General features: G+C 46.0%; 1 protein-coding gene across 5 annotated transcripts in view; it reads left to right on the top strand.

The window, feature by feature from the left end:
- LOC136620514 (class I histocompatibility antigen, F10 alpha chain-like) overlaps positions 1-22,632 on the top strand; it is a 41,903-nt gene extending 19,271 nt beyond the window's left edge. For 2 of the 5 annotated variants that reach the window (XM_066595341.1, XM_066595342.1), the window contains exons 4-8: positions 2,619-2,891; positions 11,797-11,889; positions 16,935-16,964; positions 17,936-17,981; positions 19,563-22,632. In XM_066595341.1, coding sequence (XP_066451438.1) covers positions 2,619-2,891; positions 11,797-11,889; positions 16,935-16,964; positions 17,936-17,979 — 440 coding nt within the window. In that variant the 3' untranslated portion in view covers positions 17,980-17,981; positions 19,563-22,632. The remainder of the gene's footprint in view (positions 1-2,618; positions 2,892-11,796; positions 11,890-16,934; positions 16,965-17,935; positions 17,982-19,562) is intronic. The other 3 variants (XM_066595340.1, XM_066595344.1, XM_066595343.1) reach the window with 3 other exon arrangements.
- Positions 22,633-22,925: the final 293 nt, after the last annotated feature.

The raw sequence follows: 22,925 nt of genomic DNA, 5'->3' as shown, positions 1-22,925 counted from the left end.
ACGAGGACTGGGCTGAACATCAGGGCCGGCAGCACAAGTGTATTAACGAGGTCCAGGCTGAACATCAGGGCTGGCAGCACAAGTGTATTAACGAGGTCCAGGCTGAACATCAGGGCTGGCAGCACAAGTGTATTAACGAGGTCCAGACTGAACATCAGGGCCGGCAGCACAAGTGTATTAACGAGGTCCAGGCTACAATCAGGGCCGGCAGCACAAGTGTATTAACGAGGTCCAGGCTGAAGATCAAGGCCGGCAGCACAAGTGTATTAACGAGGTCCAGGCTGAACATCAGGGTCGGCAGCACAAGTGTATTAACGAGATCCGGGCTGAACATCAGGGCCGGCAGCACAAGTGTATTAACGAGGTCCAGGCTGAACATCAGGGCCAGCAGCACAAGTGTATTAACGAGGTCCTGGCTGAACATCAGGGCCGGCAGCACAAGTGTATTAACGAGGTCCAGGCTGAACATCAGGGTCGGCAGCACAAGTGTATTAACGAGGTCCAGGCTGAACATCAGGGTCGGCAGCACAAGTGTATTAACGAGGTCTAGGCTACAATCAGGGCCAGCAGCACAAGTGAATTAACGAGGTCTAGGCTGAACATCAGGGCCGACAGCACAAGTGTATTAACCAGGTCTAGGCTACAATCAGGGCCGGCAGCACAAGTGTATTAACGAGGTCCAGGCTGAACATCAGGGCCGGCAGCACAAGTGTATTAACGAGGTCCAGGCTGAACATCAGGGTCGGCAGCACAAGTGTATTAACGAGGTCCAGGCTACATTCTGGGCCGGCAGCACAAGTGTATTAACGAGGTCCAGGTTGAACATCAGGGCCGGCAGCACAAGTGTATTAACGAGGTCCAGGCTGAACATCAGGGCTGGCAGCACAAGTGTATTAACGAGGTCCAGGCTACAATCAGGGCCGGCAGCACAAGTGTATTAACGAGGTCCAGGCTGAACATCAGGGTCGGCAGCACAAGTGTATTAACGAGATCCGGTCTGAACATCAGGGCCGGCAGCACAAGTGTATTAACGAGGTCCAGGCTGAACATCAGGGTTGGCAGCACAAGTGTATTAACGAGGTCCAGGCTGAACATCAGGGCCGGCAGCACAAGTGTATTAACGAGGTCCAGGCTGAACATTAGGGCCGGCAGCACAAGTGTATTAATGAGGTCCAGGCTACAATCAGGGCCGGCAGCACAAGTGTATTAACGAGGTCCGAGCTGAACATCAGGGTTGGCAGCACAAGTGTATTAACGAGGTCCAGGCTGAACATCAGGGCCGGCAGCACAAGTGTATTAACGAGGTCCAGGCTGAACATCAGGGCTGGCAGCACAAGTGTATTAACGAGGTCCGGGCTGAACATCAGGGCTGGCAGCAAGCAATAATAAAGTCCAGAGTCAGAATGGTCAGAGTCAGGCAAGGATCAGCACCAGGAGAAGTGGCATGTATGTATTCCAAAATGGTAGCATCACCAACTATAGAGCATCCCGCAAAAAATGAGCCCTCGCACAACTATGTCGACGGAAAAATAAAAAAGCTATTGCGCGCTGAAGATGGCGGCAGAAAATAATTTGAAAAAAATGTAGCACAGCAAAAAAACCCGAAACGATATAAGTTTGGTATCGCAGTAATCGTACTGACCAATAGAATGTTATCATGTGATTTTTGCTGCAGTTTGTGCGCCGTAGAAACAAGACTGCAGAAATTTCATTTTTTCCCCATTTCTCTCTACTTAGAATTTTTTAAATTTTTTCATTATATACATTATATAGTACATTAACCCCTTCCAGGATCTACATTTATGTCCTGCAATATTGGGGTATGTATGAAGAGAGATCGCGGCGTGACCCCTCTTGATACAGCGCGGGCGGGCATCAGCTGTTTATTACAGCTGACATCTGTGGGCAATAGCTGCAATCGGCAGTGCTGCCAGTCGCGGCTATTAACCCTTTAAATGCCCCAAACTATGTTCGAGGGTCCCGTACAGCCACCCCCGCGTGAGATCACAGGGAGATGTACGGGTATCATAGCAGCCGGGGGCCTTTTGAAAGGCCCCAGGGCTGCCTTAGCAGACTGCCTATCAAGGCGTCCCCGTGGGGTGGCTTGATAGACTGCCTGTCAGATTGCAGTATGACGTAATGCTATAGCGTATGACGTAATGCTAAAGTGTAACATTAAGTCCATCAGTCTAATAGGCACTGAATATATTAACAAACAATCACAGGAAGCGGCCATATAATTACCAATGTACTAATACAAGAGGGCAGGTAGAAGCACCACATCCCTCAACATGCAGACAGCCAGACTGCTATATGGAGGGGCCACCGCACAGGTGAAGGTACTGGTGAACAACCACACACCCCTCCTTATACTGAGGGGGGCGCTGCTGAGTACTATACCTGCACACAGATATGGCATACACAGGTCTGGTGCACTACACGTACTATGTGGCCTGACACAAAAAAGAGTCCCCAGAATGTAAGTGACTCAGTACTGCCCCCATGCATGTTATTCATATGCCCAGCTACTGGAGGGTCGGCTCTCGTTCTTACCGAGTGAAGATGTTTGATGCGTCGTCTTAATTCTTGTCATTTTATATTCTTCATTTTCCTCTCAGTTCAGCCAACGGTGAAGGTATCCGGTCAGCATAAAGATGGCACCTTGATGCTTCACTGTCAGGTGTACGGATTCCATCCCAGACGTGTGGATGTGAAGTGGATGAAGAACGGGGTGGACGACGTTCCCACATATGAGACCACACATGTCCTCCCCAATCCTGACGGCACCTATCAGATCAGGGTCAGTGCGGATGTGATGCCCGGCGAGGACGACAGTTACTCCTGTTATGTGGATCACAGCAGCCTGGGGGCACCACTGAACATTGTGTGGGGTGAGTTGTATCCTTGGAATCACTACTGTGATATTTAATTGTATGATCTATTGATCGATTGCCGGCATCTCATTAAAGGGAACCTGCCACCTCTGAACAGCACCATAAACTAAGTTATGATGCTGTTTGAGGAGGTAATGGTGGAGCCAGGGGATGTATTCTTTCTATAATTACCCGCTCCCCTCTTCCCGCTCCGTCCCCCCAGTGAAGGCCACACACAGTCCGAAACTCTGACTCTTTTCAGAGCTCCGTGCACATGCTGTCCTATAGAAGTCCATGGAAGAGCGCACAGCAGTCTGAAAAGAATCAGATTTTCAGCCCGCGGGTGGACTTTACCGAGGTGGTAACATTGGGGTAGACAGAGTGGGAACAACAGAGCAGGTGAGTATAAAAGTTACATCTCTCCGCTTCCCCATCACCTTCCCTGAACAACACCATAACTTAGCTTGTGGTGATTGGAGGTGTTGGGTTCCCTTTAAAGGACCGTCTGGTCACCTAAAAAGAAGATTGTTTTTATATGGGCAGGAGAGAAACAAATTACCCACTGGAGGCGAAATCTAAAACAGACCCTGAGGTCCGCTCTGTCCCTTGGTCACATGGCCAGAAGAATGCATCACTTCCTGCTATTCGCCCCATGGGTCGCCCTCCGTCTCGCCCCGGCTGCTTTGTGATATAGCAGTCGTATTGCCGCACATGTCATCTGGATCTGCTGTGGCTGTTTTGATCATTAGTAAGGATGTTTCTAGAGCAGCACTGACGGTTACGGTACCAGCAGCAGTGTGTAATGACATGTGGGGGATGGAACTGGCGTTGGGGAAGAAGGACCTGCGAGAAGACAATGCAGCGGTCAGACATCCCAATTAATGGGAAACAGGTAAATAGTTCCACTACTGATCCCTCCCCCATTTTAGTGGTCTGATAATCTCCTGAGTTCTAGACATACAGATGTGACACATTGTACCTTGATTATGATATCATTGCAGAAAGTTATCCTATCTTAACCCATTAAGGCTTATTTAAACACAACAATTATCGCTCAAAATTCGTTCAAACAATGTCTTTTGAGCGATAATCGTTGCGTGTAAATGCTACCATCGTTAGCTTTTGGCAGAACAATGATTTTTAGTTCAACATAAAAACCATTGTTTGGCCTGCCAGCTCATAGTAAGGTCCGCAGGCTGAGTTCTCCGTGGGTCTGCACTGATAACATTGTTATTAGCTGGCAGCCCTCAGCAGAACAAAGGGCAGACCACCTGCTGTTCTGTAAAAGCATCTCCCAAAGGCTCAGTTACATGCAAATGATGTTAATTAGCTGCTAATGGGCATTAGTGCTTATTAGTAGCTATGCAAAATGATCGCTCAAAACTGTCACTCAAACTGTTTTTTGAGCAAATTTTGAGTGATCCTCCCAACGTGTAAATGGGGCTGATCTCTCATCTTATCACAATAAAGTGAATTGTAAAGTAATTCAAAGTTGCATTCAGAGTGAAGCTAAAGAAAGACCCGTCTGTATGTATATCCCAATGAATCTGTTCTTGTTGAACATGTTATTGACTCAGGATCTAGTAAACCAGTCACAATTTAACCCCTCACACCCCATGAGATACATGTACAGCAGTGCTCAAAAAATAGCATCATAAACCTGATAAATCCCTGTTTTTACACATTACTACCGCTCCACCCTGTATCCACACAGCATATAGCAGCGTCGGATTTTCTTTTCTCACTTTGTGAATTATAACTATGTTCACCCTGTGATTATTCCGCTGTCTACAACCGAGGTCCCACAACTCGGGGATTTTTTTTTGTGACTGCCTACATGGACCATAGGTGAGGTCATCCAACAGGCCCCACACCAGATGAGTCCATCTGCACTTTATATTTAAAGGGGTTGTCCCGCGATAGCAAGTGGGGTTATACACTTCTGTATGGCCATATTAATGCACTTTGTAATATACATCGTGCATTAAATATGAGCCATACAGAAGTTATTCACTTACCTTCCCTGCGCTGGCGTCCCCGTCTCCATGGCTCCGTCTAACTTCAGCGTCTAATTGCCCGATTAGACGCGCTTGCGCAGAAGGGTCTTCTACCTTCGGCTCAGTTCGGCAGCAGCGGCGTTCTGGCCCCGCCCCCTTCTACGCATCATCGCGTAGCTCCACCCCGTCACGTGTGCCGATTCCAGCCTCCTGATTACATCTGTTTGAATGGGTCTTCTCTATTTTAAATAGGCGGCTAGGAGTTAGGTAAGATTGGTGAATAATATATAGTTGGATCAATTTGTTATTTATGGCCGGAGATACTGATAAATGGGATTCTTCTATTTCTTCCCATTCTTCGGGTGTTAAGGATGGGATGTAATTTTTCCATTTGTCGAAGACGGGGAGTGGGTTGGAGTTTAGTTTTGCTGATAGTAAATGTGTATAAAGGGATGAGATCAGACCTTTAGGGCCTTGCGATTTTAATATACCAATCGTAGGGAACTTTGAAATTTGGGTGGAGGTCGGAGGGAATTGGGTGCTCAATGCATGCCTTAGCTGAAAGTACCTGAATAGCTGCAGGTGCGGAGTTTGGAGCTGCTCTCATAGCTGGGTGAGTGTAGGAAATATTCCATCCTTATATATGTCTCCTAGCGTGATGATTCCAAGGTTGGTCCAGTAGTGAGTGTCTGGAATGGTGAGTAGGACTGATAGGCCGGGGTTGTCCCAGAGGGGGAGGTCTGACACCGCATCTTGGAACCTTTGGAGCGTTTTGGCTTCTCTCCAGACGCTAAGCGCCAGCTTGTGTAATGGTAGGATTTCAGATGGGTTTGTACATTCTGGAAATTCTAAATAGATTAGTAAATTGTTGCCCTTTACTTGTTTTGCCATATAGCGATCTGCAGTCGGCATTTCTTGGGGTCGGAACCATGGTTGGATGTTCCTCAGCTGTCCTGCCAGGTAATATAATCGGAGATCTGGGAGGGCCATCCCAGCACGATCCTTCGGCCTTTGCAGCGTTGTAAGACTCAGTTTACAACGAGTGGAGTTCCATACAAATGATGTGATAAGAGAGTTAAATGATTGAAAGAACCGTTTGGGGACCTGTAGTGGCATATGTTGTAAAATGTAAAGACATTTAGGCTGGATGGCCATTTTGACCAGGTTTATGCGGCCCGCTACTGATAACGGTAATTTAGCCCATTTCTTAAATTTGTGTCTTAGGGTTTCTTGTAGGGGGATTATGTTGTCATCTATGGCGTTGTGATATTCGCGTGACATAATTATCCCCAGGTATTTAAACCTAGAGACTATTGCCAGGTCATATCTGGTAACGTGGGGGTCGATTTTAGGGTTAATGTTCGTGTACGTAATTGTGGATTTGGTCCAATTTATGTAAAGTCCGGAGAATTGGGAGAATTTATCAATGTGGGTCATGGCGTGAGAGAAGGAGGTGTCAGAGTTTAATAGGAAAAGGATGGTGTCATCCGCGTAGAGGCTCACTTTACTCTCAATTCCCCCCCATTTAATGCCCGTTACGTTAGTAGAGGATTGTAGGCGGATTGCCAAGGCTTCTATGGCTATGGCAAATAGAACTGGAGATAAGGGACATCCTTGGCGGGTGCCTTTTGTAAGCGAAAATTCTGCTGAGGAGATGCCATTCACTATCACGTTAGCCTTCGGGGATTTATATATGATGTTGATCCATTGTCTAAATTTGGGGCCGAACCCGAAACAGGTTAGGCAGGCTTCTAAGAAATTCCACTCCAGAGAATCAAATGCTTTTTTCATGTCCAATGACACGAGGGCCCAGGGCATGTTGTATTGTCTGCCTAGCTGAATGGCCGTTGTACTTTGCGGATATTAATCGTAGTGGATTTGCCTGGCATGAAGCCTGTTTGATCAGGGTGTATGATAGATAAAATTACTTGGTTTAACCTAGTGGCCAGAATTTTGGTTAGGATTTTATAATCCACATTTACTAGTGAGATGGGGCGGTAGGAGTTGCAGTCCGTCGGGTCTTTGTCAGGTTTTAGAAGGACTATAATAGACGCTTCATATAAGGAAGGAGGGAGGGATTTTTCCAATTGGGCTTGGTGTAGAGTCTCGTGTAGGAGTGGAATTAGTTGGTCGCTATATTTCCGGTATATTTCTATTGGGAGGCCATCTGGTCCAGGGGACTTATTGGGTGACATGTCTTTAATAGTTAATTAAATTTCTTCAGCTGTTATTGGGGCTTCTAGCTGTTCTATTTGTTCATCGGATAGTGTTGGGAATGTTAGATCCTGTAGATAGTTATGGATGTCGGGGAGAGATTTATGCGAGGATGACCTATAGAGGTCTGCATAGTATTCTTTGAAACGAGCTGTTATAGATTGTGCATCTGTGAGTTCTGTGCCCTGTGTATTTTTGATTTTCAGGATCGTGTTGGCTTGGTTTTCCTGTCTAATTAGGTTCGCTAATAGATGGCTTGATTGGTTGCCTAATTCAAAATAGTGCTGTTTCGTAAAGAATAATTTACGTTTGTTTTTTTCGTATATTTGATGCTTATAGAGACGGGCTAGGCCAAGCCAGTTTACTCTATTGGAGTCTGTAGGGTTGGATATGTAGATTTTTTCAGCTTCTGATGTTTGAATCTCGAGTTCTTTATCGATTTGGGATGTTGATTTTTTGATGTAGGAGATGGCTGATTTAAGGCATCCTCTAAGGTATGCCTTAAAGGTGTCCCATTTCAGGGCATAATGAGTGTTGTTCTTGTGGGCTTCCATAAACATTGATATGTGTATTGGGGTTTGATCGTTATTTTTTAGGAGTTTGAGCCAAAATGGATGAATTTTCCAAGTGGGGGTAGTTTTAAGACTAGGAAATTTGAGTGTTAGTAATATTGGGCTGTGGTCGGATATGCCTTGCGGGCAGTGTATTATATCCATTATGTGGAGTGCCAATGTCGAGGAGGATAGTATATAATCTATTCTTGACAGCGTGTTATGGCCTGTAGAGTGGCATGTGTATTCAAGAGTGTCAGGGTGTTTCGAGCGCCAGATGTCTACCCATCCCACACTTTCAAAGAGCTGTTGCATTGGGGAGTCAACTGTGGTGTGGGGTCCAGAGGGCAAGTGAAATCTATCTTTATTTGGGTTCATTACCCTGTTAAAGTCGCCCATGCAGATGACGTATGCCGAGGGGAACTGGTGAGCGAATGCTATCACTGCCTGTATGAGGTGGAGGTTGTTGTGAGGTGGGTTGTAAATGCATATGATGACGTAGGGTCTGGAATCAATTTCGGCGTGTACGAATATAAATCTACCGTCAGGATCTCTTTTGGTGTTTATGGGGTTCCATCTTAGTGATTTGTGTATAAGGAGAGAGACCCCTCTGGAGAGAGAGGTGTGAAAAGAGTGGCATGCCCATTGCACCCATGGTTTTTTAAGAGAGTCAACTCTATCTATGGTGAGGTGAGTCTCGTGCAGGCCTACGATGTGAGGGTTGAATCGCTTAATATAGGAAAAGACTGCTTTGCGCTTGTTAGCGGTGCCCAGGCCTCTCACGTTCCAGCTAAGGCAGGACAAAGACATTAGAAAATATCATGACATGTGATTTGACCGGGTGTTTCAAATAATATGAGCATGTTTTTTGTATTGGGGAAAGAAAATTATACCAGCACAGGTTTACTTGTAACACAACTAATACACTTTGATAACAATTTAAACAGTTAACAATTGCCATTCCGCTTAACCCAAATATTTCGCGGATGACTAGGAAAAAGAAGAAAGAAAGAGAAGGTAAGCTACAATCTAGTGGAGAGTAGCTGTGGTTGTGAGTGGGGGATATTCCGCTGGCCTATAGGGGATTAATTCCGAACTTCAAGTCGTTGGCTATTGCCGCTATGGCGGTTGCCGGGTCGCCGTCCCGTGCCTCGGAGACGGCATGAACCTAGAGGAGAAGTGTGGCTCCTCGGTTTGTTCTTTTGTGGTATCGCCCATAAGCCAGTGGATCATGGGTCTGAGAGCACTTTAGAAAGAGAATTTACATTATCCTTAATTATTGCATGGGTGTTACACAGCCTCGGAAGACACAGGATGCATATGGAGCCACTCCTTGGCTTCCGCTGGGGACTGCAGAAAGATCACTCTATCGTTTGCCACAATCCGTAGGCGGGCTGGGTATGCCATGGAATATGGAATGCCTCTATCTCGAAGCTTCTTCTTGATATCCATAAAAGAGGCTCTCTGTTTCTGCAAGTCCGCTGAAAAATCAGGGAAAATAGAGATCGCCGAATTGTTATATTTGAGGGGGCCTTTCAGCCTGGCCTGACGCAGTATTGCGTCCCGGTCCCTACAGTTCAGGATTCTTGCCAGAAATGGACGCGGCGGGGCACCCGGAGCTGGTGGTTTAGTCGGGACTCGATGGGCTCTTTCTACCGTAAAGGAGGCCGAGAAAGCGTCCTCGCCCAACGTGGTTTTAAGCCAGTTCTCTGCAAAGGATTCTGGTTGAGAGCCTTCGACTCTCTCTGGGAGACCTATTATACGTACATTGTTACGCCGTAGCCGGTTCTCAAGATCGTCTGTTTTTGATTGACAAAATTCTGCCTGTCTCGCGGCTTTTTGGACCGCTTTTGGGAGCGGGTGTAGGGTGTCTTCTACCTTAGAGATTCGGTCTTCCATTTCGTGCATCCTGCCCCATATGCTTTGTAAATCTTGTCGTAATAAGGTGACGTCTGATTTAACTTCATCTATTTTCCCAGTGAGGGAGGATTTACAAATATTTATGGCTTCTAGTAGCTGGCGCATCATAGGTTCTGGGTTTTGTTCCGAGTCGGTTTCATTATCTCTGGCCTGTGTGGTCCGGGACGAGCGTGGTGTGTGTTCAGTTCCCTCAGTGCGAGAGAATTCTTTAAGTCTCTCTGCGGCGGTGCCGCCTTTGGCGCGGGTGCTCATGGTGGATAGTTATGTAATCTGTGCAGTCAGTGAGACACTCGCCAGCACCGAAGTGTTGTCTTGTTTAATTAAATAGGATTGGTCGTGTTTTCTCCCTTTATGGGTCTTGGGGGTTATTCTGCAGTGCAGAGTAAAGTCCCAGGTAATCGTTTAGAATCAGTGGCGTTGGGCTTATTTAGCCGTAGTATATCTGATAAGTAAGGGGTACAGCAATGTTGCGCTGTAAATGCAGCTTTAAATGCAGATTATTTATGAAGCCAGTGTCGCTAGTCCCAGGTCCCAGTCCGGTTAGTCGAGGCAGGGAGGTTGCTCTAGTTGTGTTTAACAGTTATTTGAGATGTCTCAAGTTGTGTTGTCGTCTATTGGCGAGCCTGTATTGGTCCCCTGCACCTTCAGTCATGTTCACAAAATGGCTGTCAGTATCAATAGGGGAGGGGGGGTTCCACCCGGTGACTATAAGTGGTCTGGCAAGGCCTCCCAAGCTATCCCCTCTTCCCCCCGTCGTCTGCTTACTTTTGGCGGTTCCTCCTGGAGCTAGGGATCCGTCCTGACACTCCTCGTTCCGTGGGGGGGGTTTTCCCAGGAGGTGCTCCGAGTGGGTTGCCGGGCCACGGGTCTCGTTGCTTGAGAATCCAACCGGCCGGATATTCTATGTGGGTGTTACGGTCGCTTTCTGGCTAATCTGGCCTGTAAGGCCAGAGTTCGGGTGAGAAGTGGCGCGTTGCCACAACACAAGCAGAGGCTGGGAGCGGCGCTCTACGTATGGTGCGGCTGGGGCCGTTAGCGAAGGGGTGGTGGCGTGCGGTTCGGTCCTCCTCAGCAGCGCGGGTCTTATAGCAGAGAGCGGGGTGTCCTCCGGTCGGCTGTAGGGAGGGGTAGATAATGAAAGTCCAGCGGGACCTGTCAGGCGCCGGTCGCAGGCCAGCTCCGGCTGGAGGTGGAATCGGCTCTCTGCGCCGGGTGTGCCTGGAGCCGTCAGTGAAGGGGTACCGGCGTCCGATTTAGCCCCCCCCCAGGTGCAGGTCTTCAAGCGGGTAGCAGGAGTGTTCCCCGGTCACCGGCAGCGGCAGGGAGAGGTAGGTAGTGGAGGTCTGGCGGGACTCGTCCGGCGCCGACCGCAGGGCCGAAGGCAGCAGCGGCGGCGTGGGGGGTGCCGGCGCGGAGCCGCTCCGGTGCTCTCACGTCTTCTGCAAGACGCTCCGGAATTCGGGTGGGAGGTGGAACACTCACCCAGTGCCGGCGGGAGTGGGAGGCAGCGTGCCGCGTCGGGTATGTCCGGAGCCGGTGGTGAAGGGGTGTTAAAGCGTGGACTCTCTCAGCGACTCCTCGGCACAATTCTTCAACCGGGGAGCGGGGCGTCCTCTGGTCGCCGGCGGTGACAGAGAGATGCAGGCGCTTGTCGGGTGCCAGCCACAGGTTTCTGAGCAATGGCGGTGGTGGGGGGTTGTTGGTGCACGGGCCGTTCCCGCTCAGCGCTGGTCTGGTGCAGGGGGGGCTCAGGAGAAAGTTGGACTCCTCAGCTCGAGCCAGCCACCTCAGCAAGTTCAAGGTGACAAATAGGACTTGTCCGGTGGGTCAGTTAAGGGTATGCGGCCAGGATAATCTCAGGATGTTAGGATCCCCTGGGGAGCTTCACTCACGTGCGACCGTCCATCTTGGCCGCTGGCCATGCCCCCTCTGGTGTGATTAATTTTAGGATTTGAAATTGCCTTTAAGTATAATAATTGGATATATTTATGTTGTGTTCGTGACTAGAATAATGTGGCTGAGCGCCCCTCACATGTTGTCCCGGAAAATACAGTCATGTGAATGGGCCACAAGTGGAAGTTGTGTGAAGAGATATAAATCTAGATCCTGCACATGTATGTGATACTATTACACTACATGTATGTCGTTACTACAGCGGTGGAGACTCTCCTGTGGATCTCTGATACATGAAGCTCTCAGTATAATCCGCAGCTCATCGTTACCCTTCTGTTTTCTAACCAGAACCTCCGAGTTCCTGGGTGACACCGGTGGTCGTCGCTGTGGTGGTCGTCGCTCTTCTTGTTGCTGCGGTTGTTGGATTTCTCCTATATAGAAGTAAGTATCAGTATAGCGCTATATTCACACCGCCGGATCCATGTTGTGCTGAAGAAAAACCGGGAGCAAAACCCTTTACAAGCCCAAGATGATCACGGATCCCTTACATTACGAGCGCTATTCAAGTCTGTGGAAATGGATGAGAATGCAACATAGTAACATAGTATGAAGACAATGTCCATCTAGCTCAGCGTGTTTCAACCCCCTTGTTGATCCAGAGGAAGGCAAAAATCCCAAGCAGCCATTTCGCTCGTTTGGAGGAAAATTCCTTCCTGAGTCCATTATGACAGCCAGAGTAATCCCTGGATCAACATTTGAGATCAACAACCCTGCTGGTTATTTAATGTCTACATCCTGTAATATCATAGCATTCTAGAAAGACATTTAGTCATCAACGTCTCTAAGGATTTTGCCATCATCTCTTCCTCAGGCAGAGAGTTCCACAGTCTCACTGCTCTTACAATAAAGAACCCCCTTCTATGTTGGTGATGAAACCTGCTTTCTTCTATACGTAGCGGATGCCCACTTGTTACCGACGCAGTCCTGGGAATAAACAGATCCTGGGAGAGATCTTTGTATTGTCCCCTCATGTATTTATACATAGTTATTTGGTCGCCTCTTAACCTTCTTTTTTCCAGGGTGAATAATCCCAGTTTTGATGCCTCTCTGGGTATTCCAGTTCTCTCATTTCATTTATTAATTTAGTTGCCTGTCTTTGAACCCCCTCCAGCTCTGTAACATCTTTCCTGAGCACTGGTGAGCAGAACTGTGCGCAGTATTCCATGTGAGGCCTGACAAGTGCCTTATTTAGTGGCAGGATAATGTTCTCATCCCTCGTCCCTATACCTTTTTTTGAATACACCCCAAGACTCTATTTGCTTTTGCAGCAGCTGACTGGCATTGATTGCTCCAGTTAAGTCTACAGTCCACTAGTACCCTGAGATCTTTTTCCATATCACTTTTCCCTAGCAGTATCCCATTTGGTGTATATTGGTGACATCCATTCCTCCTGTTTCATTTGCCATGTTTCTACCCAAGCCCCCAGTTTATCTAGGTCCTTTTGTAGCCACATATTGTCCTCCTTTGTATTAATCACCTTGTATAATTTTGTATCATCTTCAAATACTGATATTTTGCTGTGCAGTCCCTCTATCAGGTCATTGATAAATATATTGAACAAAATGGGGCCTAATACTAAACCCTGTGGCACCCCACTTGCAACGGTGGCCCAATCAGAGTGCAAACCATTTATTACCACCCTCTGTTTTCTATCTCTGAGCCAGTTCTTTACCCATATACACACGTTTTAACCCAGTCTGAGCTGTCTCATTTTTTATATCAACCTGTTATGTGGCACGGTGTCAAATGGGTTAGAAAAATCCATATATATGAGATCAATAGACTCTCCCTGGTCCAGCCTAGAGCTTACTTCATCATAGAAGCTGATCAAATTGGTCTGACATGATCGACCCTTCATAAATAGAGATGAGCGAACGTACTCGGATAAGCACTACTCGTCCGAGTAATGTGCTTTATCCGAGTACCTCTCCGCTCGTCCTGAAAGATTCGGGACGCGCTGCGGAGCGGGGAGCTGCAGGGGAGAGCGGGGAGGAACGGAGGGGAGATCTTTCTCTCCTTCTCTCCCGCCCGCTCTGCCCCGCTCCCCGCTGCGACTCACCTGTCAGCAGCGGAGCGCCCCGAATCTTTCAGGACGAGCGGAGAGATACTCGGATAAAGCACATTACTCGGACGAGTAGTGCTTATCCGAGTACGTTCGCTCATCTCTATTCATAAACCTATGCTGATGAGGAATTATACTGTTGTTTTCCTTGATGTATTCTACGATGGTATGTCTCATAAACCTCTCAAATATTTTTCCCGTTATTGAAGTGAGACTTACTGGCCTGTAGTTACCAGGCTCTCTTTTAGACCCCTTTTTGTATATTGGAACCACATTGGCAATGCGCCACTCCAGTGATACAACCCTGGTCTCTATAGTGTCCATAAATACACGAAATAGCGGTCTAGCTCTCACATCACTTAGTTCCCTTAGAACCCTTGGGTGTATTCCTTCTGGGCCCAGCGTTGTATCAATTTTTAATCCTCTTTAACCGGCTCTGCACTCCCTCCTGTGTTAGGCATGCAATATTGAGCGGGAGATTCTTTTTATTCCCCTGCATCTAGTATGACATTTCTATTTCATTTGTGAATACACTTGAAAAGTAACTAGTACATTTGCCTTCCTCCTATCCTTTTCTATGGTTTCGCCTGCGTTATTTGTTAGCGGGCCAGTGCTCTCAGTGCAAATCCTTTAACTGAGGTAATTGGATGTTTTTAAACTTCTCCCATTTGTTGTCTGCTCTTTTGTTTTTGAGGACGTTGTTCCAATTAATGTTACCGATAATAGTTCTGAGCTGATCAAATTTTGCTTTACTAAAGTTTAGTTTTTTTGTCGCTCCCTGATAAGGCTTCTAATAGAATGATAGCTGAAAATTAATTATATTGTGGTCACTATTTTCCAAGTGTTCCTCAACCTGTACCCCTATTATTCGGTCCGGTTTGTTAGTTATTACTTAGTCCAGAGTGGCCCTCCCTCTAGTTGGCTCCCGCACAAGTTGGATAAGGTAGTTATCTTTAATTGTTATTAAGAACTTATCACTCTTGTGAGATTTGCAGGTTTCGTCTTCCCATATTATATCTGGATAATTAAAGTTCCCCATAATAATTACTTCATTGCAGTTTGACACTTCTCCTATTGGCCTTAATAATAAGATTTCTGTTTCTTCTGTTGCTTTTGGTGGTCTTTAGAAAACCCGTCAGGATTTGTTATTTTTTTTTCTCCCTGTATTTCTACCCACAGAGATTCCACGTGTTCATCTCCTGCATCATGTATTTCATGTAGACTATTAGTCCACGTGAAAAATCAGGCTTGTGAATACCCTCATTGACTGTTATGGGGTCGAACATACAGTTATCTGAATGGCCCTTAGTGTCAGTAATAATGCAGTGCCGCTGCTCTCCCATACAGAGTCATGTGTATATATGTAGTATACATATTGGGGCAGATTTACTATTGAAAATGCGTGACAATTTTGTGCAAATTGTGCCAAAATACAGTCTTGCATGCTTTGCATCACAGTTATCACCTTTAGACACTTTGGACATCATCCAAAAAAGGAGCTTGGCTTTATGGCAAAGGGGTGTGGCCAAACTGCCATAAACTAATGCTCGTTTTACATCTAATAAGAATCTCAGGATTCTCATTTTCACGAGCGGACGAGCCGGTGACGTCATCAGCAGCCCGTTCACACTCAGGCTGTCTGTTTAGACAGGCAAGTTATCGTTGGAAATCGTGAACTTCTCATTCACTTATCATTCAGTGTTTTCTCATTCCTATGTGAACTATAATGACTGATCGGTTTTTAACCGCAACGAGAAGCCAACGAGCCGACGATCATTTAATATCGGCTGAAACTGAACGACGAATGAGAAGCGCAGATTCTCGTTTGCAATTCAATCATTGGCATTTAAACTGAACAATTCTCGTTCACTTTTGTTTAATTTTTGGAATGTTTGTCTTTCCATCTAAACGCACCTTAAAGGGGTTCTGTCATTAAAAAAAAAAAAAAAAAATATATATATATATATATATATATATATATATTTGCCTATTTCTCCCCAGGCAGTCTACTTACCTCATCTTCTCCTCCCCGATATTCTCCTGCAGTTACCTCCTGGGTAATCCCCCCTCCAGCCAGATGATTCTTCTGCTTCCTGTAAGGCTACCTACATTCACAAGCAGTCTCCTTCCTGCCCTGCTATGTACTACGTTACTAGTTCACAGCCTAAGGCCTCCCTCACACAGGGTGTTTTGTACAGCGTTTAGCGCTGCATTTTCAGCCCAGCGCTAAACGCTGTACAAGGCGGGGCTGTTCACACGGGGCTGAAGGCGCAGAGTCTTCCAACTCTGCGTCGACCATTGAAATGAATGGGCAGCGGTTTCAGCACTGCTGAAAACGCAGCAACACTTGGTGCCGCGTTTTTAGCAGCGTTAACCGCTCACCGATTTTCGGGGGGAGGGCTTGCAATAGAAGCCCTACCCCGAAAATCAGTCCCAGCTAGGCTAGAGGAAAAAAAGAAAGTATTACTCACCTAGCCGCTGCGGTCCGGGTCGCGGCCGCTGGTCTCTGCCGCTGTTCCGGGCTTCCCCTGCACTCACAAGTCTTTTGCCGTGGGCCAGGTTTGAGAACCCCGCCTCCAGCAATAGAGTGCTGTGATTGGTTGTCGGCGCTGGCTCGATGCCCAATCACAGCCTTTCATTGACTGTCTCAGCCAATCAAAGTTTGCAAGCGCTGCTGAAACCGGGCAGAATCTGCAGTAAACGCAGCGTTGAAAAACGCTGCGTTTCTGCAAAAGCTCTGTGTGAGGGAGGCTTAACAGAGAGTGCCGAGCTATTGCAGAGACTGCTCATGCCCGCTGTCTCTCCAATAGATCAGCATTCCTTCCTAGCCAGTGAATGCTACGTCACAGGAATATGACCTTCACTGACTTACAGGAAGAGGAATGCAGGCTTCATAACAAGGAGAAGAGGATCCAGGCGGCTGGAGGTGAGGTGACCCCGGGGACTGGAGAAGATCAGCGAGGAGAAGATGGCGTAAGGAGTCTGGCTGGGAAAGAATACGTGAATATGGAATTTTTTTTATTATTATGACAAAACCCCTTTAAGCCAAAATAAATGGTATAAGGTCAAACAAAGAAGTCTAAAGATGAGCCAGATTTCTCACCCCCATGAGCCACTGTGATAAATCTGCCCCCCTCAGACCCCGGTGTGCACATCAGGCTTAGTTTGTACTTCATTCCTCGGGATCAAGAAAATCAACAAAATATCCAAAACGAATAAAAGCCCCATCTGTCCCCCAACATGGGGGGGGGACCGGACATTTCCATAAGAGTTGGCTGATTGTTCCCAGAATTCCTCTCTCATCTGTCTCCAATTATAATGGACTCTTCAGGTTTCCTAATTTCATTTCCTCTTCTTATTTTAGGAAATAGAGCCGGGTACAAGACGGCCAGCAGTGAGTATTCTGTGTCTGCGGCTCCGCTGGGGGGTCTCACTATTGGTGACGATGACTGATGTGCTGTTAGTGATGGAAGGAGTATGGAGGACAGTATATGATGTATATGAGAGCGGCTGTGACTGCGACTCCCAAGTTGTGGAGACAGTGAAGGGTATTGTTGGCTTCCATTCACGTCTATGAGAGATACAGAAAGACATCGAACATCCATCCTGTTACTGTAATCTGGTTCATCTCTGGCTGCGGCATACAGATGGGTATTCCATATCAGCCATGGCTGACTGAGATGACAATACCCCTTTAAGTGCAATTTTATAATAATCCTCAATTTAAGGCCATTTTCACATGGCTGAGAAAATTGTGCAAGATTTGTGCATTGCGAGACGCACAAATATGAAGCCCATTCTTTTGAATAGGGATATATACATGAGCGATATTCTTTTATTCCCTGCATCGCGGTGCTGGGGAAAAAATTGCAGCACATCCTATCTTGAGACATCCTATCACATTTCCCATTGTTTTCAATGTGGCCGATGGCAGCTTCGCTCCACGTGCGATGCCAGGTCACCCCTTTGAAAACAATGGGAGAAACTCCGCAATCCTCCACCACGGCTGTCAGCTGCAGCGGAGGATTGCTACTTACCCAAAGTAATACAAGGTGGTTTTGATATGAAAACGCCTCGCTCATGTCTAATAATAACCCTTTAATTGTACATAAATTGTTGTATAACTTTGTAAATTGACTCACTTATCTTGTGAAGTCACATGACCGTCCGCAGAACGGAGATAATCGCTGTCTGGACGAAACAAAACCAGAAGGATTTTCTGCCATCCATGAATGAGGGAAAAATAACAAACAATCTGTACAAAAACTGTAAAGCAAAGAATTTTTCAAAGTTCCTAAACTTTATATTTTAGCTGTGAAACATTAATGTGGAATGGCACTTTTATATAATTTCCTATTTTTGCAGCTTCAGAAACATCATCTGAGTCTAATAATACCGCCAGAGCCTAACGGTGAGTGATAATGTCTTATATAAGCGCTGCCGCCATGTAATGAGATGTGGAATGTGCTGCTGCGTAGGATATCCAGGAAAGCGCTGTATGTTTGTGACTGAAGTATAGAAGTTCAGCTGTTGGAGGCGTCTGCTGACAAGATTGTTGACAGTTTCCAATAAAAACCAACTTAGGGCTTAGTCAGACGGGCGTTTTTTTGCGCGATTTGCGGATCGCATGACGGATGCGCATCCGCAAATCGCGTGACCGGTGCGCGTAAGTCGCCCACAAATCGCCCGAAAATCTGCTCCTAGCCGCGTTTCATTAGAAACGGGCCGGAGCTGTCCAGCGCAGTGCATTCAATGGAGACGGCAATACAGCCGTCTCCATTGAAAGCAATGCGCTGCGGGCGAGCCCGGGATGAATTGTCGGTAAGGGCTTAAATATATAAGCCCTTACCTGCAATTCATCCTAAAATGTGTAAAAATAAAAAAAAAATTGTATACTCACCTTCTGCCGGCAGCCGGAGCTCCGCGCGGCCGTCCTGCAGTGGGTGTGAAGGGGGTGTGAGTCAGACCTGCCCCCTGATTGGCTCAGCGCTGAGCCAATCAGAGGCATGCCTCACTCACACCCATTCATGAATTCATGAATGGATGTGAGTCAGACCTGCCCCTGATTGGCTCAGCGCTGAGAGGCAGCAGTCACTCACCCATTCATGAATTCATGAATGGGTGTGTGAGTGTTTTCAGCCTCTGATTGGTCAGGGCTGTGACCAATCAGAGGCAGATCATTCAGCAGGCGGGGATTTTAAAGCCCCGCCGGCTGAATAGTGCCAAGCAGCAGTTCAGGAGAACTAACAGCGGCCGCGGCTGGACTCCGGCTGCAGCGGAAAGGTGAGTATACAATTTTTTTTTATTTTAACACATTTTAGGATGAATTGCAGGGAAGGGCTTATATATTTAAGCCCTTCCCGACAATTCACCCCGCGCACGCCGGCAGCCCATTGCTTTCAATGGAGAGGCTGTATTGCCGCTCCATTGAATTCAATGGGCAAACATCATTCTTCTCTGCCACAGCTGTTACAGCTGTGGCAGAGAAGAATGATTTGTCTTCTATATGTTCTCAATGGAGTCGGCGCTGCTGCCGCCGGCCCCATTGAGCGCATATACAGAAGAGAACAGGAATCGCAGATCGCAGATAGGTGCGATGTGCGATTTTTTTGTTCTATAATTTATCGGACGAGCGCATAAAAAGCGCTCATGTGTCCGATACCATTGCAAAGCAATGGTTTTAAAAAATCGCCGGACGCATGCGCAAATCGCGTGAAAAAACGCCCGTCTGACTAAGCCCTTAGTGTGATAACAGCTCAGGACCGGTGCAAAGCATGTGATATAATTCTATCTACAGCTCTGTCCATTATATATTAGCTATATACAGCGCTGCTCCGAGCCGTCGGGTCCTTTACAATATGTTGGCTCTTACTTCCTGCTGTAATAACACTCATGTAATATTATACTGTATTGTCTCCTGTTCTAGAAGGTTATTGAGCATTTAGGGTATTATTAGCCCCGTACAATGACCTCTACTATTCTCTCATTACAGAACCGGACAAGGTTTCTTCTGAGATCCAACAATTCTCCCCTATAAATCTGTCATTATTTCCTTGTGTGATATAAAAGGATCCTGCGGATACAAGAATCTCAGTCTGTTCAGCCGAATCCTCGTATAAAACAGCCTCTCTGGCAATATCACCCACGGGAACATCTCCCAAAGCTGAAGAGAGTTGAAGTTCCTAAGTTCTGCCACTTCTGTCCTCCATAGAGGTTACTCTACTGCTGGGATTTGTAGTGTTGACACTGATGGAAATATTCATCTGATGACTTCTTAATAATCACTATGTGCCGTCACGGTGTCACCGGAGGTCCCCACTATCTGGGTCTTGGGGTACATTTACACACAATGATGATCACTTCTAATTCACTCAAAAGCCATCTTTTGAGCAATAATCGCTGTGTGTAAATGTGTGCCCATTGTGCCCTTACCGGCCCCTTAGGGTTGTGGAGACCACCTCAGATTTTTGGTGGAATCGATAAAAATATGCCAGCTCCAACTCCAAATAAAGATGTTATATATTAGCGTACAATAATCCTGATGTCACCATTTACTGCAGTACATGTATTACTGTTTATTATACATGAGCCATTTATGAAGGAGTCAGAGGTTCGGCTTACTGACTCCTCGGCTCTTACTTGAGATGCCCCTATATCAGCCATAAAGCAAAGCTGCTGGAAAGAGCCGCTGCAGGGAATGTGTGCCCACCAGCCGGTCCCCAGCGATAATGACTGGTCAGCGGTAGTTTCAGCGGTCGGACCCGGGAGATCAGCTTTCCTGGGAGAACTATTAAGAGGATCCAATAGTAAATGACATTTGTGATACATTTGTTATCCGGCCGGTTCTCTTCTGATCAGACGTCTCACGTTCTGCTGATGTCTCCTTTACATTCCCTTGATAATTACAATAAGGTTTCGGGGTTCAGGCTTTACAGTTTTCACAATCTTACACTAATTTACAATAAAAGTGCCTTACAGCTTATAACATGGAGGACGGGATCGGCTTATATAACATTATATCGCTTTATTTCAGGCTCTTCATATTTTCAGTAGGGATTTCAGTTACATTTTATTGTATTTCATGATCTGATGTAATTTAGTGGATTGTTTTGTGTTTGTACAACGTGATATCAGCGCAGGAGACGTCACACCGCACAGGTAACAGTTGTATCTGATGTAAGGCACAGTTATCCGTTCCTCTATATTACAGGGAGATGTCTGCTGTAAATAGACTAAAGAATAGTTCTTCATCCCTCCAGTCCTCACACTGCAGACCCCATACAAGATACAGCTCAGGAGCGCCCCCCGCTGGCCGCTCTGCAGGGATTAGTCATGTCACATCTACAATACAGGGAAACAACGCTCCCTGCACCTTACGTTCCTGCGTGAAGAGGGTGAGGGGGGTTGGGTTACTTGGGGACCCCTGATAGTGATGCCAGGAGACCATGAGACTAATGAGGGGTCAGTAAGCCATCATTGTGCAGCAGATATTTACATCAAGGATGTGCGAATTGTACTGAATTATCTTTATATAGGAAGCTGCACATCGGCTTGTTGTACACGACATATAGTTGTATTATGTGTCTCCTGTGAAGGAACAAGCTCAGGTTGGGCAGGACGGGGGCAGTTCTGGTCACTAACAGTGAGTCGTGTTCAGGAGAGCATGAAGACTTCAACAAACATGGACACATAGTTTTCATGGATGACCGCCATGTTTTCGTGTCATTCCATACATCAGTGCAAAGAAATTCATCCATGTAGCTGTCGGGAATGGTTGTCTGACAGAAGCAGTAGATCTGGTTAATGGAAGTCAAACACCGTTATATCCTGTACTATATGCCGAGTTGGAATGGAGTGCCTAGGGCACACCAGTAAAATTCATCCTGGGCCCTACTGTACAGCCACATCCTAATAATACCTGATCACCATTTGCAAATTCTCAGCCACGGTATTCTCCATACACTTCAATGAAAAGAAAAAGTGATGTACATGATGGAATAATACCGGCCGGTCTCCATATGCCCCTAGATGTCCTCTCAGCCACCCATATGCCTATATAGATGCACTAACCAGTTTATTGTATGGATGTATAGGCTTGCTGAGATGTTGGGTTTTTTTGCCTAGAGAATGGGAAGAATTATCACTGTGTGAACAAGTACAGATGCTGCAAAATTTTACTTGATTTACCTGGTATGATAACTTTCTGTACTGCAGTTTGTTTGCACTTTAAATTGCTTTACAATGGCTTCTGTTATGGGAAGAGCAAAATAACTTTTGAATGACACAATCTAACTTGTTGCAGAAAGCGATGTCCGTCAAATTAAACCTTGCTACATCTGTAAACAGGAGGACAATGTAAGCGCTTCTACTGTGCGGGTCTGAAATAAATCCATCTCACAGTATGTTTTCTTTACTGACCTTTTGTTGATTTAATTTATCAATAGGGTTGGGACATCGAAAACCGAAATATCGAAATATCCATATATGGCTAATGCTTTGGCGATACATTTCATCGATATTGTTCTGTCCGATATATCGGTAACATCGATAGTCTAAGGCGATATAATATAGATTCTTGTAAATAAGAAACGTGTTGTGTGGTCCGGTGACCAGATGTTCTTTCTTTCCTTTGTGTTGTAGAGGATGTAGTTTTGCTCGCGGCACTAATGAACTTATAAACAAGTTCTAGAAACTTCTGTAAAGTGTGAGGTGACTCCTTGTCACCAATAAGGTTTGCTCCAGGCAAAACGTCTCTTTCAGAAAAAGTGGGGTCTTCGGCCCCTTCTCCACATGTGCTTGTTCATCGCGTTAGACGCAGTCTCTGAACGCTTGCGTCTAACGCGATGACTGTGGGCAGTGATTTCTAAATGAAAGCATTTCCACATGCAGATGGAGGGCTGCGCTGAACGCACAAAATGAATATTTCTTGGCTCATTAGATAATGATTATTGGGACCAATGATAAATAACTTCTTTTCATAAACCTCATTTTAATTCTATGTTTCATCTGTAATTTTTTATTCTCATTTGTACCTTTAATATATTTTCATGGTATTAATAGTTAGAAGTTAATAATAAATTCAACAGTTTAAAGTTTTAGAAGAAAAATATAATTTTTGTTGATTGTTGCTTTGTTTACCCTCGACCTGTTTTATTTTTATACAGCATTTAAAAAAGTCGATATATTGAAATATCAGTAGTTTTCCACTGATATTTTACAATCGTTCTTCAATTATAAAAATAGTAAAAATATTATTAATGAAAGTGTTGACCCTTTAATAGATTTGCTTTCTCCTCAACACGCTCTACAATTTTTCCTACATTATTTTTAAAGAGTTTTTTTTTTCCGCCAGTAT

The sequence above is a fragment of the Eleutherodactylus coqui genome, chromosome 3, assembly GCF_035609145.1.
Source record: "Eleutherodactylus coqui strain aEleCoq1 chromosome 3, aEleCoq1.hap1, whole genome shotgun sequence".
Lineage (NCBI taxonomy): Eukaryota > Metazoa > Chordata > Amphibia > Anura > Eleutherodactylidae > Eleutherodactylus > Eleutherodactylus coqui.
The sequence above is the reverse complement of the archived record's forward strand: the minus strand, read 5'-3'. Positions and strand labels throughout refer to the sequence as shown.